The following is a 17790-nucleotide window of genomic DNA, read 5'->3' as shown; positions in this document are numbered from 1 at the left end:
GGTTTACACACTTTGCTATGAGTGCAGATGTGCTTTCCCCCCTGCCTTGCTCTTTTCCGTAGCCTTGCTCAACCAAGGTTTCCTGGTCTAGAGTGGGCCAGTGACTTGCCTAAATCACATTGTGCCAGTCCTTTCTCTGTGGGGCTGCTGAGGGAGCAATGAGTCTCCCCTAGATCGCTGGATTGCCTCTAAAAGGGGCTACTTAGTGATCTGGTGATATATCACGATGTTGAAAATCAGACATTGCCCAGCCCTATTGTTGACTCAGCGTGATTGGTTGGGATGGAGGAGAATATGGCATAAGTTTAGAAGAGGGGATCAAGCTCAACAAAGTGGATAGCGAGGGAGACATGAGCAAGTGAAACAAGGTGTTCTTTGCTCTGCTGATAAAAGCATACTTTAGTCTTGAGCCATCGGGTAGACAAATTTACTTGGTACTTTTCCCTTCTATTCATAGATGTAGAGAATATCCGCACCCCACCCCAAACATTGTGAAATATGCAATGCATTTTGAACCTTTGTCTTTAAAAAAAAAAAAAAATTATAAGCACAGAATAGGTTTTAGTTTAAAAATATCTAAAAAGTAAAGCCAGACTTCAAAAAACCAAAAGGCAATCGGAAGTTTTCTGCTGGCTACTTTGAATTATCACTATCTAGAAACCCTCTTGAGAGTGGGAATACTGAACCTAAGAAACAGCCATGCAGTTAGTCTTTTACTCAGAGGCAAGACTTAGTGAGCCTGCTGTCATCTTAAAGGCTACTGCAGCAGCTCCTCATTTGTGGAATGCCCATGGGAGACTCACCTGGCTCATTCATTGGCTACCTTTAGGCACCAGGCAAAAACGTTTCTCTTCAACCAGGCCTTGGGCTGATTAACATTCTGTAGCTTTTGAAAAGTGTTTGTGGAAGTGAGGTTATTGGTTTGTTTTTGTCTTTGTTATATATTTTATATTTTCATTTTGTATTTTTCTGTTGTGAACTGCCCTAGGATCTTTGGATGAAGGGCAGTAAATAAATTTAATAGTAAATAAATATAGCTTTTGTGAGTTGTTGTAACTACCTATAATTGGATGCATGAGGTGAAATTAAGAGGCAAGTATTTGAAAATAATTGCCAGAATGCCTGCAATCAATGCCATTCCTTCTCCATTACCTTATGAAATTGACCATGGTGCAGAACTCATTTGAAACAGGCGCCTGTCCCAGAAAAGGGGCTAAAGCATATTAAATGTTGTGGCTGGGAATGATATCTCACTGTGTGAGGCGCAAGTGTTGCTTCATATTCCTTCCAGCCTCTCCCTTTCAGAATTATGTGTTTTGTTTTTGAATTCTGAGGTGCCAGTGCATAAACAGCAGAGGTGGAAGTTGGTGTTATTTGGTGCTGCTGTTGATCAGCATTGATGAAAGGATAGGAACAGAGTCTGATGGGTTATGGGACGCTGGTGACAGTAGTAAACTGCCAGTTAAGTGCTTATCCTTGAGGAGGAAGCTTTTCAGAGTTGTGCCTGCAAATAGGAAACTCAAAAGTGTGCTTTAAATCAAAGATTTGCTGATCACCTGGGTGTTCAACTCCACCATGTGGTGACTGAAAGGATTGCTTTGTTTAGAAAATTGTATGCTTTTTTCAGCAGCTGCTAGCAATGGAGTACTAAGACTGGGGAAGTTGGCAGGTGGGGGACTCTTGTCATGTCCATGTTGTGATGTCCGTGCATGGGCAAGAGATTGGGGAGTGCTTTCTAGGATCCAGTCTCGGGGAGGGGGGATGCCTGTAAACTTTATTGGGCATTATTGTTGTCCTGCAAGGTTGCCCTGAAACATACCCAGCATCCCTTGGAGCTTCATGTTAACAGGGGAAGACCAGGAACAGTGGTTGTCTGATAACTTGTCTGTGACTATCAGCCTTCTTGTGGCAGAGCTCTGATGTGCCTTGGTGGAATCCCAGTTTGAAAAACTAGGAGACAATATAAAATCTGGCTCACTGTCTTCTGAGTGAATCAATCTCTCGTCTGGTAGTGAGATTCTTACTAATGGGAAGCCAAGGTATGTTTGCATTGTGCTTGGTGTGTGTCAGTCCTAAATGGTGCCACCACATTGGCGTTTCAACATTTTATCCATTCATTCTGGGCAAGCTACCCATTTTTGTTCCCTTTAAAGCCTTATCGCTCAAGTGTGTGTGTGTGTGTGTGTGTGTGTGAAAAGAACCCACCTTTTTAAACAACAGATTTAGCCAAACCCTTGAAACGTCACCCAATTTCAATCGTTTAAAAATATTCTTAATAACAATATGAAATTCCATCTCCTTACATTAAGGGGTAATGACAAGGGGGTGGATTTGGGGTTTTGCTTTCATCATAATGTTGCACTGTTGCTGAAAAGGGAAATCATGAGATTATGATGATTTTTATATGTTCTGTGGGAGAGAGGTGAATACTGGAAACTGTCCTCCCTACTGCCCAGTGTTGGTCTCCAGCTTCCCTAATCTCTGACCATTGGCCATATTGTCTGCAGCCGACAAAATCCAGAGGGGCACAGACAATGCACGGGGCATTGTGTGTGTCCCCCCCTCATTTCACTTAAAAGTCTCTTGGTTTTCATTTGTGTGCTCCAACCTGTGCCCTCAGATGGTGTGAGCTCTCCTATTCTTGCTTCAGTACACCAAGGGCACGATTGTCTTTTCCCTATGAACCCAGCACTGCACACTGGGATTGGCTGATGGAAGTAGATGACTTTAATCATAACAGGGCTTAATCTTTGTGGGAGTCCAGATTTCCTCACACTAATCCCAGCCCTGGAAAGGGCTAATCTGTGTCAGCTGGTTGCACCTGAAAAACAGGATAGGCAATTCTGCCTTTTGCCATGACCCCCCCCCCCCAAGTCTTACCTGCAAACTCTTGCTTCCACACAGCCCTCCCCACATCCACTGCTGTCAGATGAAGTCCTCCTGGGCGGGGTGGGGGTGGGGGTGCGGCTCCTGCTCAGCTGTTGTTGCAAGAACTTCTGCTTACCTTGTGTCCAAGCTCCTGGGTGCTGACTTACAGCACTTATATTTAGGTAAGCAGGGGAGGCTGCCGGCAGTGCTGGATTACCTAGCAGGCAGACTTGAGCATTTGCTTAGGGCACCAGCAAAGCAGGGGCACCCCCAAAAAATGTGATCTTTTTTTTAAAAAAAGGAAGAACTTAACATTTGATAAAACAAAATAAAATAAAAAAATTTCTTCCAGTAGCACCTTAAAGACCAACTAAGTTAGTTCTTGGTATGAGCTTTCGTGTGCATGCACACTTCTTCAGATACACTGAAACAGAAGTCACCAGACCCTTCTATCTGTAACTTAACATTTGATATTTAAGAAAAAGTGTTGAAGTCATCATTATCATGGGAAAAATGAGAACTTAGTAAAACTTCCTTACACTGCATTGCACACTCTTTCCCCCCTTTCACGTTCTCTTTTTATTACTCATCTGCACCTACATGAACCAGGGTTGTGTCTTACTAATGTAGATTGAAATAATAAGAGGAAATCAGATCATCTCATGTGTTTATTTTATGGTTTAGTATTGCTTTTATTTTGAGCTACATATTTGGGGGCAGAATCTTTCCAGTGCTTAGGGCCTCTCAAGGTCTTCATCTGGCCCTGGCTGCTCTTGCAGTCCTGCGCAAGTCTACTCAGAAGTAAGCCCCATTGAGTAGGGCAAGGCTCCCAGGGTTAAGCAGGCTGCAGTCTGTGACTCAAAGAAGTGTGGGCAGCAGCATCTTGACCTCTCTTTCGTCTCTTCCTCTTCTCATACACCTGAGATCTTGAGAGGTGGCAAAGCTGTTTCTCCTCCTCCTTCTCGCAGCCTTTGCTTAGGAAGCTGCATGCAGAGGAACACAGAGCAGCTGATGAATAATTTGTAGGGTTTACTGCTGGTTTTTAGTTTGCAAGTGCTGCTGGTCATCAGAGGAGCGCAGGACTATTCCATGCTCTAGAATAGTTTTATCCCCTTCTTTAATTTGAAAAGTGTTTTTATGCTAAGCCTGTTCCTCTCCCCCACCCCCTTTTGTGGTTTGCAGCTCAGGGGAAATGAGGTCAGTCAGCTACAAAGCAAGGGCTGCTCCTTTTGCCATATACTGCAGCCTGTATCCGCTCAACAGGCCTTTTTCAGAAAAAGAAGTTTTGGTCAGAAGTATAATTGGAAATTGAAGTTGCAGCTGCACTCTTGCTGGTGATCTACTAGCACTTTTTGGTTAATGTAAATAGGCTTGGAAGTGGCTTTAGCACCAGCACCCCCACCTGTTAAAGGGACAGACGGTGGACAGATCCTTTCCTCCTATTGAGCAGCTCTCTGAATTATTCATGGTGCCTTTAATTGGGCTGATATGCTTATGACTTTCTACTAAAGAGCAAAACAAACGGAGGTGGGGGAGCACACTTTCTTTCCATCTTCTGGTGAGAATGGAATATTATTACTGCCCAAACTTGCTGAAGTCCTTACGGTCTCTGTGGGTGAGTAGAACATCTGCCTCTTGCTCATATTCTCAGTATTGGGGTGCACTTTCTTTCCCGTTAAGTATATCTGTCCATGGCTTTGAGACCTGTCTGTCAGGAGTGCTCTGATGGTGTTTCCTGCTTGGCAGGGGGTTGGACTCGATGGCCCTTGTGGTCTCTTCCAACTCTGATTCTATGATTCTATGATTCTACTTTGTTCTGGAAGCCTGCATGGCTCATGAAGTTTGGAACTCACCAAGGATCTCTTTGGTTCCCAGCGCCTTGTGTGTTTTAGTCATCATGCAGGCTTGCTAGTGTGGGGGCTTGTTGCTCACCACTTCTTCAGTTCTGTTGCCACCCCAAACTGAACTAAAAGGAGATCCTTGCAGCAGGCTGAGGCCAGTGAGAAGTGTCTCTTCTTTACTACAGCGATCACAGTGTTGTTTTGGATTGTGCTGTTCCTGCTCCTGCTCCTTGTCAGCTGACTTTCACCAGGGATGGTGTACGATGTTGGCAGGATTCAGGATTAAAATTAGCATAAACTGTGCCGGTAACAGGATGTTAGCGCCTGCAGTCATGGCCTTTATGGTAACCTACATTCCTTGGCTGCTGGTACTATATGTGCATTGCTGAATTCAGGTGGACTCGAAACCTGTGGACAGGCCCAGATAGAAGGGCTGGAGCCTGTTGGTAATGAGAAGGCTGGCACCTTTAAATCCCAGACTTGCCAGCCACTGAAACCTCATCCTGTCTGCGCTTGGATTCAGTCAACAAAATACCCAGTCCCCATCTCCCAGCCGAACCAAATGAACCTGGGTCACAGTACTGCTTTCTGTGTCAGAAGTGGCCCAGAGGGCCTTTTTCCACCCTGGGAAGGGCTTGCACCTGGGACTGATGCAGGTGGGCACTTTGAGTGCTCTGCTAGGTGGGGAGGCTTGCAAAGACAAGCTCTGGTTACAAGCTCGTTTCTAACTGTATTGTTTATTCATTCATTCATTTTTTAAAGCTCTCTAGAGCTCATGAATAGCTCTGTTACAACATTTAAGACAGTTGCCTTTGAATGTTTGAGAGGGTAATTGGCATTTGTGTCAGAAACTGGTAGAAGTCCTTTCATCTCTCTTTTCTGTCTAGGAGTGGGGGGAAACACATTTGTGGGGCTACTTTTGAAAGCATGTAACATTTTCAAATGCAGTGGTGGAGGATCATGTGTCCTGTGAGTAATTATACTGCAATAGGCCTAATTCAGACATCAGAACCAAGCTGTGGTTTGTAACTGGTAAGCCAGAAAAGGAAACATCCGTTTTGAAGTTGGTTTGGAAACTGTGGCTTGTGCTAACTACAACTAGGGTGAAATGACAGGCAGCATTTGCGACCAAGCCTCTTCTTCCAGAGTCCACTAAACAACCCAGAGTAGGCAGGTAGCAGCAGCAGCAGCAGCAAAGGAGAGACTTGAAGCCTCAATTTGCTTGATGGTCTGCATCCCACACTCTATTGCGCTTAGTTCAAGTGAAGGCTTGGCAATGAGTTTAGGCCTTGAAGCTCCTTGGGTGACTTTGAGCCTAACCTCAGCCTAACCTACCTTACTGGGTTGTTGTGAGGATAAAGTGGAGAGGAAAAGAACTATGTATGCCAACTTTGAGCTTCTTGGAGAAAAGATGGGATATAAATGAAATGAATGAATGATAATGCCTCAGCCATCCTGAATTTCCCCCCAATGTGCATTTCTGAGAAGAGGTCATCAAGAGGTGGCTCGTTTCCTTTCAAAGATAACTAGAAGTATTTTGTTTTTGCTAATTTTCTTTTTCAAGACAGGGCTGCTTACAAAATGCTACAACATTGCAAACATCAACTAATACAGCAAATGAAACCACAGCATAATTGCTAATGGCAATATTTTTATTTACTGTAGTTATTGAATTTATGTTCCTCCTTTCCTTCCTAAGGAGCCCAGGGCAGCAAACAAAGCAGAAAATAAAATAAAATCTGAAACAGATGAAAACAATTCAAAAAACAATTACGATTAAAAACATCAGTTATAGTTAAAAACATTCAAAAGCAGTTGAAGTGGAAAAGATTGAAAGCATTCTTCCATCCAATGATCTTCAGGTTACCTGGAACAGTATTCTTCAGCCACAAAGGATGTCTTGGGGAGAAGAAAAGGCTAAGGAGTTAAACCCTACACAAATCCAGAGTGGAATCCCTAAGACAGTTGGGTGGTGCCTTGTACACCTCCTTCAGGCAACTCCTGCAGCCCAGCTGGTGCTAAACACCTGTCTCTGCTTTCCTTTAGACCATACCAGCAAGGCCGAGAGGAGGGTTTTGTTGTCTGGTCAACCCAGGACCTCCATCCACACTGCTGAGGTTGGTGCCCCAGGGAGGTCACTTTAGTGCTGCTAATGCAGCAGTTTGACTTCACCCATTGTCTTTTGAGACAGACAGATGCCAACAGCAATTGCCTCAGCAAATGGGAATGTTTTCAAATTCCTCCTGGAAGTTAATCGTGATAGAGCCAGGCATACCTCATAAGAAAGCAAATTGTTCCCGTAAATGTTTTTTGAAATGAGCACACAAAAATTCTTGTAACCCTTTGTAAAGACTGGGCAAGCTAAGCAGGAGCAGATGCTGCTGGAGAGCTCAGTGTCCCAAGAGGACATTCTCCTGAGTGTGTGGTCTTGGTTTGGGGCTGAATATTGACTTAGGAGTTTGTGTGCGTGAAGAGAGAATTTTATGACCTGGAGCTTTCTGTTGCACAACTCTGCGCAAAATGTCAGCACCTTATCTCTAGAGCACTAAGCAGAAGAATGTTTCGGTAAGTGTATGTATCTTTTTTGCTCTTATTTTAAAAGAAATGTGGTTGCAGTGGGTGGACAGGCCTGAACAATATTCTAATAAAATAACTTTTGATAGGAAGTAGACTTTTTCACCAAATCACTGTAGTCTTTTTGCAAAGTGTCCTCATGATTTAACCACAGGAGGGTGCTATTACACTGTAGTCACCTCGACCCAGAATTTGCAAGAATTTGCCAATTCTTTAGTTTTGTAGTGGTACACACTTGGGTCGATGGAAACCTCTGGATTTCACTAACTCTGCCTGCCAGCCTTAAAACTTTCTCCTTGGTCTTGCTAGTTTGAACCATCCCAATTTAGAAAATGGAACATGTTTGATTTGGCCACCGACACATGCTTTTTTAATATCCTGTTTGGATTACTGTAACACACTTTACTCGGGGCTGCCCTTGAAAAATGTAAGCAGCCCCACGTACCTGGCTGCCGCCAGATTGTTGATTAGGGTTGGTTATAAGGAGCAGGTGACTCCCTTGCTAGAACAGCTCCACAGGCCGCCAGTCTATTTCCTGGCACAAGTCAAACTGTGCTGGCTATCACCTACAGGGCTTAGGTCCAAGCTATCTGAATTGCAGTATTCCTCCGTATGAACCTGCCTGGGCTCTGAGATCTTTGGGAGGGGCCCTTCTCTTGGTCCTGCCCCCCTCACAGGCACGTTCTGTGGGGATGCGGGAGAGGGCCTTCTCGGTGGTGGCTGCTTCCAGACAGTTTTGGAACTCCCTCCCTGGAGATGCTAGACAGGCTTCCTCCCTTCTGTCATTCCACCGCTTTCTTGTTCCAACAAGACTGGCTGCTTTTAATGAAAGGGTTGGAGCCATGCTGGTTTTATTGTAATTATTGGTATGTTTTAAACAGATTTTTTATATGTATATAGTTTTAATTCTATCAGTGTTTAATTGTATTTTAATGATCGATTTTTTTCTTTGTTTGTAGTGGTTCTTATTTTTATCTGTAAGCCATCTTGAGTCCTGTCAGAGGAAAAGGTGGGATAATAATAATAATAATAATAATAATAATAATATACCAAAATAAACTGGCATATTTTATAACTTGTGCCCCCCCAACTTGTGTTCCCCAGCAACCTGCTCTTCTGATCTGAGGTCCTCACTATTCCTTCACCAATTCCCATGCCACCTCCCTGTTCATAGAAGGCCACTGTCTTCCCATTCCCCATTCTGCTGTGTATAATCCCACTGGGCTTGTGAGGACTGCAGAGCTACAAATAAAAGAGCTGTGCTGGATCAGACTAAATGCCCAGCTGGTTCAGTCTTCCCCAACCTTGTGCCCTCCAGATGTTTTGGACCTCAATCTCCATCAGCCACAGCTCTCCATGGCCATTGATGAAGGCTGCTCTATAACAGGAAAAGCTAATGGGACCCCTGACCATTAGGTCCAGTCATGGCCGACTCTGGGGTTGCGGCGCTCATCTCGCTTTATTGGCCGAGGGAGCCGGTGTACAGCTTCCGGGTCATGTGGCCAGCATGACTAAGCCACTTCTGGCGAACCAGAGCAGCGCACGGAAACGCCGTTTACCTTCCCGCCGGAGCGGTACCTATTTATCTACTTGCACTTTGACATGCTTTCGAACTGCTAGGTTGGCAGGAGCAGGGACCTAGCAACGGGAGCTCACCCCGTCGCGGGGATTCGAACCGCCGACCTTCTGATCGGCAAGTCCTAAGCTCTGCGGTTTAGACCACAGCGCCACCCGCGTCCCTGTTATATTATAAATCCCCTCAAAATCCTTTTCATCAAATTCATCTTTTTGTCCATCCTTGTATAATGCCTACAAAGTGCTTTGAACAGTCAGAATACTATCTATATAAAGGCTATTGTAAGGGACCCTGCTCTTAGCTAAAATGGGAGCCGTTTAACCATCCTTGATGGCAAAGTGTTACTGCACAGTAGCTGGGAGAAAGCATGAAATGCTGCCTGCTGGGTGCAGTTGTCTCCACAGACGTCCTTGACTTCAGCCAGGTGGTGGCCTCATATGCCAGCAGTTAGGAAGATTGATACTGTTGCATTAAAATGATAGACAATTCTCATCCTATTAAAATGGGGCAGAGGACAGGATGATTGTTGCAGGATGGTCCATGTCAGGCAGAGGCAAACTCGGCCCTCCAGATGTTTTGGGACTACAGTTCCCATCATCCCTGACCACTGGTCCTGTTAGCTAGGGGTGATGAGAGTTGTAGTCCCAAAACATCTGGAGAGCCGAGTTTGCCTATGCCTGGTCCATGTGTTGATTTTGAAGGGAATCGGGAGCTTGTCTAGGAATGGAGAAGGATTTGGTTTTACTTTATGCAAGGGGTGTGTTTCTGTTCTGCCTCGTCCCCACTAACTTCCCTTTTTTGTGCCTACATTCTACCCCAGACCATGTATGGTCCCAGGATTCAGTAGCTGATTATGTAAATTGTCGATTCCCACACTGCTCTCTCTTTTTTTTTTAAAGTCGTTTTTACCTTTAACAATTATCATCACAAATCAATCATTATCTTGTACACATAGGATTCGCTGAATCTCTGGACTTCCCTTCGCCCCTCCTTGGTTTCCATACTGTATCATATAATGTTCTCCATATTTTCTTAACACTCAATTCTTACCATAGTTCTCACTACATTGCAAGTGTTTTTTTAGAATCCAGCCAATGTTTTAATTGTTTACAGTGTTCTTTTAAGTAACTTAACACCCCCCCCATTCTTTATTAAATTTGTTATCTTCAGGTCATTTTGCCCTCCAGGTCATTTTCGCCATTTCAACATAGTCCATTATCTTTGTTAGCCATTCTTCTCTTGTAGGTACCTTGTCTTCCTTCCATCTTTGGGCAAAGAACATCCACACAGCTGTCATAGCGTACATAAACAGTCTTTTCTGCTCCTTTGGTATTTCTGGACCTAAAATTCCTAATAAAAGGCTTCTGGTTTTTTCACAAAAGTAATTTTAAACATTTTTTTCAACTCATTATAAATCATTTCCCAATATGATTTTGTCATCTTGCACATCCACATGTGCTTTCTTTCTCTTTACGCTTCCAACATGTGTCTGTTGGTTTGGTTCTATATATTTTTACTAATTTAGTAGGAGTTAGGTACCAACAATACATAATTTTCATATAATTTTCCTTCATCGTACTGCATGCTGTAAATTTTAATTCTTCCCTCCATAACTTTTCCCATGATGCAAGTTGTATATTATGTCCAATATCCCTTGTTCATTGTATCATTACTAATTTAACTTCTTCATCTTTAGTATACCATTCTAACAACAGTTAATACATTTTTGAAAGTAATTTCACATTAGTCTCTAATAAATCTTTTTCAAACCTCAAAATTTCTTTACTAAAAACCATTTTTTAATCCTTTATAAATACATCATTTAATTGGTGATATTGCAACCAATCAGTTACTAAATGTCATATATCCTCAATTTTTTCCACTTTCAATTGGTCTTCTACTTCTGATAACAGCTCTTTATAAGTTGCCCACTCATCTTTTGCATTAAATTTTCAAAGATATTGCTTCCAATATGTTTTCTGTTCTAATACATTTTTATATTTCTCCCACACAGAATAAATTTTCTCACAAAGTGGTTTAGGCAACCTTTATGCACTTTTGTCTTTTCATACCATAGATATGCATGCTAACCAAATCTATTATCAAGACCTTCCAAGTCTAAAATATCCACATTCTTTAGAACAATCCACTCCCAAAGCCAGCAAAGACAGGACACCTCATAGTATAATCTTTTTTTTTTAAATAGTATTTATTCAAATTTTAAAGATTACAAGAATACAAAAAAATAAAAAGACAAAAAAATAAAAATAAAAGAAAAAACAGAAAAAATACAATTGATAAAAAAACCAATCAAACCTTTACATAACTTTCTTTCCTTTGCTTATTTCCTTGACCTCCTCACACCTCCCCCCTTTGTATTCTAGTTCAATTAAATGTCTCAGCAAATCCTTTCCAGCTTTGTTTTTATCCTAATAATTTATCTTAATATACTGTAATTCTTGTCTCTCGCCAATTAAAAAAATCAATTTTTAACCCAGTCCTTTATATCATTTCTGCTAAAACCACATTACTTCATTCCAACAACCTTCTAACATTCCTTAACTCTGCAATGTTTCTGCAGATAAACTTTAAATTATTTCCAAAACATTCTCTTCTTTCACCAATTAATCATCCATTTTTACTTTGTTTAATCTTATTTCTCATTAAAACTAATATATTTGAACTTAATCTCTTAAAACATTTCCCCTAGGGTCATAAAAATTTCATTCCACGACTTTTCCAACTCTCATTAATTTTTTTTTTTAAATCTCCATATATACACTTCAAATTCCCAATCTTCTTCCACTGTCTCCCCTCCCCGGTCTCAGCCCCCGCCGTCAGTTCCATCAACCTCCCCGCGTCCATCAACCTGGAGATCTTATATCCGAGGCTCTTAACTCTTCTTTACTTCCCTTCTGCCGATCTTCTTGACAATCCTTGATGCTAAAAAGCAGATCTTGGGGGAGCTCCAACCTAACGATGCTTATATTCCTTCTTGACAGGTCCGCCAGACTTCCATAGTTAAAGCCAGGGCCCACAAAGTATTCCAAATCTTGTTTCACAATTCCAAGTCCAAAGGCCCCCAAAGCTCCCATCTCCTCCTGGCTCAAATTCATATTCCAGAAGTCATTTGATCCCTGCATAAGGGGATCTCTCCACCTTTCCTTTTCCAGATCAGGCCAGGCACCCATCTTCAAAAACTGGCTTCTCCTAATTACAGTCATATAAGGCCTCAAGTTGTAATCCTCCATTTGCCTCTTTAGGGTTAAGGCTTCCCCTTGTTTTGCTTTATACTCAACAACAGCAACTTTCTCCTTCTCTAATTCATCAATTTGTTCAGTTAAGAAAGATTCCTGTGCCGGGTTCTTGTCGACTTCTATGTTGATACCCACTTTTGTTCCCAAAATGTCGATATTAGTAGCCAAGACATCTATCTGTTTATGCAGCTTTCCCAACAGATAGATTGTCCTTTTCAGTATAGACGCTACTTCTTCCTTTGCCGACATTCTTAAGAGGTTCAAGAACTAGTTTCTCACAATCTTAAAGCCAATTTCCCAGCTGCACTCTTGTAACAATGTCCCAAAACTCCCTCTAGAGGAAAACAGTCTCCATTTGTATCAATCCTTTCCAGCACAATTCCAAAAGTAAATTAGTAACAGTTTCCAGTTACCTTGTCTTCTTTTAAAGTGCAGAAGCGGACAGTAGAAACAGTGTCTTTCTTTTAAAGCTAGCTGTCAAATTTGTCCTGTTTACCATCAATGGACATTTTGCAAGCCGTTCCCAGGTTCAGAGACGTGATGCTTCGATTTTTAATTTTTCACCTTCTCCTGCAAGTTCACTTGGTCTAAATCAATAGTTTCAATCAGTGGAATGTTAATCCTTTACGTAAGACTTTCCAAAACCTTAGTTAAGAACTGCTTTGCTTCAGCCTATTTACAGAAAGGCAAGGTGGGCTTCCTGTTTGAACCTTCCCCGTTCGGTGCCAAATTAAATTATTTTAAAAGTCCAATTTCCCGTTCTACTCACGGGTTGTTGTTTAAAATCCAATTGTCCACAGGAAAAAAGTCAGCGCTCTCCGACAGCAGCAATGCGGCTTCGCTCCATGAAATAAGCGGTCGATTCAAAGCACCGCGCCTCTCACCCCATGTCGCTCCGGATTCCCGATACCGGGTCTCCCCGCGAGTAGGGGGGGCGCAGAAGGTGCCAGCCGAATCCCAGGTTCACAGACTTCTTCCGTCTGTGATTTCTTTTTTTTCTTTTTTAAATGATATTTATTAAAGTTTCCAATAAAAACATACAAATACCAATACCGACAACAACAATAAAAACAAAACAAACAAACCAAAACAAAACAAGTATAATTTCAAATCTTATTTTCTCAACCTTTTTTCCCCGACTTCCTCGTACCTCCCCGTATTGTATTCTAATTTCATTATTTAATCAGCAAATCCATTCCCTTATTTCCCAAAGGTTTTTTACTAATTAGATTCCTTTTCTTAATCGAGATCTCTGAAAACCACATTATTTTTTGTCCCCTGTCAATCTAACATTCATTAATCTTATAGTATTTATTAAGATAGTCTTTGAATTTCTTCCAATCTTCTTCCACTGTCTCCTTCTCCTGGTCACGGATTCTGCCCGTCATCTCCGCCAGTCCCATGTAGTCTGTCATTTTCATCTGCCATTCTTCCAAGGTGGGTAGATCTGGTGTCTTCCAATACTTTGCAATAAGGATCCTTGCTGCTGTTGTGGCATACAAAAACAAAGTTCTATCCTTCTTTAACACCACATGGCTAACCATACCCAGGAGAAAGGCCTCTGGTTTCTTCAAGAAGGTATATTTAAATACCTTTTTCATTTCATTATATATCATTTCCCAGAAAGCCTTAATCTTTGGGCACGTCCACCAGAGGTGAAAGAATGAACCTTCATTTTCTTTACACTTCCAACATTTGTTATCTGATAAGTGGTAAATTTTTGCAAGCTTGACTGGGGTCATGTACCACCTATAAATCATTTTCATAATATTTTCTCTCAAGGCGTTACACGCCGTGAATTTCATACCGGTGGTCCACAACTTTTCCCAGTCAGCAAACATAATATTGTGTCCAATATCTTGCGCCCACTTAATCATAGCTGATTTAACCGTTTCATCCTGCGTATTCCATTTCAACAGCAAGTTATACATTTTTGACAAATTTTTAGTATTGGATTCTAGCAATTCTGTTTCCAATTTTGACTTCTCCACCTGGAAACCAATTTTCCTATCCAGCTTGTAAACCTCCATTATTTGATAATAGTGAAGCCAATCTTGCACTGTCTTTTAGATTCTCAAAAGTCTGCAATTTCCACTTATCACCCTCCTGTTCTAAGATTTCACAGTATTTTGGCCATTTAGATTCCGTGTTAAGTTTTTTCAATGCCTTTGCCTCCATTGGTGACAGCCACCTAGGAGTTTTGTTCTCCAACAAATCTTTGTATTTAATCCAAACATTATACAATGCTTTCCTGACAATATGCTTTTTAAAGCCTTTATGAACCTTAACCTTGTCATACCACAAATATGCATGCCACCCAAAAAAATTATTAAAGCCTTCCAAATCTAAAATGTCTGTGTTCTCAAGAAGCAGCCAGTCCTTCAACCAGCAGAAAGCTGCTGATTCATAATAAAGTTTCAAGTCTGGCAGGGCAAATCCCCCCCTTTCTTTTGCATCAGTTAAAATCTTAAATTTTATTCTAGGTTTTTTGCCCTGCCAGATAAATTTAGAAATATCTTGCTGCCATCTCTTAAAACACTCCATCTTATCAACAATTTGCAATGTTTGAAACAAAAATAACATTCTAGGCAATACATTCATCTTGATAGCTGCAATTCGACCAAACAAGGAAAGCTTCAAATTTGACCAAATTTCTAGGTCTTTTTTCACTTGATTCCAACATTTCTCATAATTATCTTTAAATAAATTGATGTTTTTAGCTGTCATATTAATCCCCGAGTATTTTACACTCTTGACCACAGTTAAACCTGTTTCATCCTGAAACCTCTCCTTTTCTCTTACTGTTAGATTTTTCTCTAATACCTTAGTCTTTAATTTATTTAATTTAAATCCTGCCGCTTGACCAAACTCTTGAATTAATTCCAAAACCCTTTTTGTACTGGATTCCGGCTCTTGCAATGTAAGTACCAAATTATCTGCAAATGCTCTCAATTTGTATTGTCTCGCTCTGACCTGAACCCCTTTAACCAGCTGGTCTTTCCTTATCATGTTCAGCAACACCTCCAGGACCGAAATAAATAGTAGTGGGGAAATTGGGCACCCCTGCCGTGTCCCTTTTTCTATCCTAAATTCTTCTGTAATAACATTATTTACAATTAGCTTTGCTTTTTGTTCAGAATAAATTGTGCCTATACCGTTTTCAAAACCTTGGCCTACCCCCATCCCATGGAAATTCTTCTTCATAAATGTCCAAGAGATATTGTCAAAGGCTTTCTCCGCGTCCACAAATATCAAAACAGCTTTTGTGTTTATATTTACTTCTAACATTTCCAAAATGTCTATTATATTCCTTACATTATCTAATAAATGTCTTCTCGGGAGGAAGCCCGCTTGATCCCTATGAATCTCCCCCATCAAAACTTTTTTCAATCTCCTAGCTAAAATGTCAGCAAAAATTTTGTAATCCACATTTAATAAAGATATTGGGCGGTAGTTCTTCAATTGAGTCTTTTCAGTCTCTGTCTTCGGTATAAGTGTGATATAAGCCTCTTTCCACGTATCTGGTGCTTCTTTCCCCTCAAGAATTTCATTACAGACTTCCTTCAGTGGTTGTATTAGCCATTCTTTTAAAGCCTTGTAGCCGTCTGTGATTTCTGAGGGTCTCCGCCTTCGCCGTGGCGGTCAGACCCTGTTTTTCACGGAGCCGGTCCCTCCCAATCGGAGGAGCTCCGCCATTGCCGGAGGCACTAACCCGGAAGTGACACCTCATAGTCTGGCATGGGAAAGCCACCTTTTTCCTTAGTATCCGTTAACAATTTATAATTTATCATTGGTTTCTTCCTCTGCCCGATAAATTTGGACATAGCTTTCTGCCATTGTTTAAATTATCCTACTCCACTGATTACTGGAATTGTCTGGAATAGAAATAACATTCTTAGCAATACATTGATTTTTATTACTGATATCCTTCCCCACAAACTTCATCCTCCCCCATACCTCCAAATTTCTCTTTATTTCTTTCCAAGTGGTTATATAGTTGTCTTTAAAAATGTTTATATTCCTTGCTTTTTTCTATTAAAACAGTTCTGTTTTTTGTTGTAGGTCCTTTTTGTGTTGTTCTGTCATATTTTTAACCAACATTTTTGCTTCCTTTTTATTTAACTTAAAACCTGCTACTTGGCCAAACTCCAGAATTTTGTCCAGGACCCTTAGTATACTTACCATCAGGTCTTCTACTGTTATCACAATGTCATCTGCGAATGCTTTCAGTTTATATGCTTTGCACCTGTGATGGGATGATGAGCTGCTTGTGCGTAAAAGCTTAGTCCCTCAGGGTTTGCTCAGCTTAGCAAAACTCTGTCTTTAGCGGAGCCCTTAAGCATGGCTCCCTCAGTCGCTGGCAGAATCCGACAGTGGGCGTTTGCGGAAACTCTTCCAACATAAAAGCTCCTTAACGGAAACGCGTCTTCTGGACTCTCGGCGTGACAGTTTCCGGCGAGGTGTGGGTGTCCCTATAGGAGGTCCTGAAACCTCCTCACTGTTTTCGCTGGAAGTGTCCCAGAGCCCTTTTTCCGACTCCCTTTCCCTCGGAGCTCCTTCTCTCCCCCTGCTGGTTCCTTCCTCTGCTGTTAAGTCTCTCCTAACCTCCTTGAGCCCTTCCACCACCTGCTCTGATGGCAGTTCCCTGACATCCACCTCCCCTCCAGGGCCCCCTTCACCCCCTCCCGTCCCTTCCTCCATGGGCGGTGAGGATGCAAAACCCCTGAAAGAGCCTCCCTCCTCTTCTGAAGTCTCGAACACTTCCCTCCACCTGTTGCTGTCCCTGGCCCCCCAGTACTCCTCCTCATCGGAGTCTACTTCTTCTTCCCGCTCTGATTCCGGGAACCCTTCGAACTCCTCTTCCTCGTCGGTGGTGCCAAAATATTCCCTCCGGAACCTCGTTACAGACTGAGGTTTCCTTGGGAACCTTTGATGAAACGTTTCTATCAAAACCTCGTCATTGACTTCCTCTGCACTTACCCAGGTGTTTTCTGACTCTGGTTCTCCTTCCCAAGCTACCAAATACTCCACCTGATTACCCTTCCACCTAGAGTCAATGATTTCCGCCACATGGTTGTTGCGCTCCCTTTCTTCTATGACTGGTCCCTGAGTCAACAACCCTTCATGTCCCCCCCTGTGTGGTGACAACAATGACCTGTGGAATACTGGGTGCAGTTTCATGTGGTTAGGTAATCTGAGTTTGAACGCCACCGGATTGACCTGTTGAATAACCTCAAATGGTCCCAATCTTTTGGGTCTCAATTTCTTGCAACCCCCTTTGAACGGCAACCCTTGGGTCGACAGCCACACCTGGTCCCCCCCCCCTTATGGTTTCACCTTCCCTTCTATTCCTGTCTGCCTGCTTCTTGTATTCTTCCTTGGCCCTTTCCAGGTTAAGCTGGAGCTGACGGTGGATCGCTTCCAACTCCTCTACAAAATGTTCTGCTGCTGGGACGCTCCACCTCTCCCCTCCTTCCCCTGGAAAAGCCCTGGGATGACACCCATAGTTTGCTAAAAAGGGACTCATCCCTGTGGACACATTCTCCGCATTATTGTAGGCAAACTCCGCCAGTGCCAACTTTTCTACCCAATCATTTTCTCTGTCATTGACATAACACCTCAAGTATTGTTGGAGGATACCGTTTGCTCTTTCCGCCTGCCCGTTGGTTTCAGG

The 17790-nt window shown here is 42.2% G+C and overlaps 1 protein-coding gene across 7 annotated transcripts in view; it reads left to right on the top strand.

The window, feature by feature from the left end:
* The window catches only part of KIAA1671, a 125690-nt gene that overhangs the window by 29107 nt on the left and 78793 nt on the right, over positions 1 to 17790 (top strand). The window contains exon 1 of one of the 7 annotated variants that reach the window (XM_079949199.1): positions 4418 to 4483. The exons of the other annotated variants lie outside the window; for them this stretch is intronic. Within the exon in view, the coding sequence (XP_079805325.1) occupies positions 4433 to 4483 (51 nt within the window). The 5' untranslated portion in view covers positions 4418 to 4432. Of the gene's footprint in view, positions 1 to 4417; positions 4484 to 17790 lie in introns of those variants that run through there. 7 annotated transcript variants of the gene reach the window in all.

This window comes from Podarcis cretensis (genome assembly GCF_951804945.1).
Source record: "Podarcis cretensis genome assembly, chromosome: 13".
Classification (NCBI taxonomy): domain Eukaryota; kingdom Metazoa; phylum Chordata; class Lepidosauria; order Squamata; family Lacertidae; genus Podarcis; species Podarcis cretensis.
Note: the sequence above shows the minus strand (reverse complement) of the source record. Positions and strands in the feature narration are given on the sequence as shown.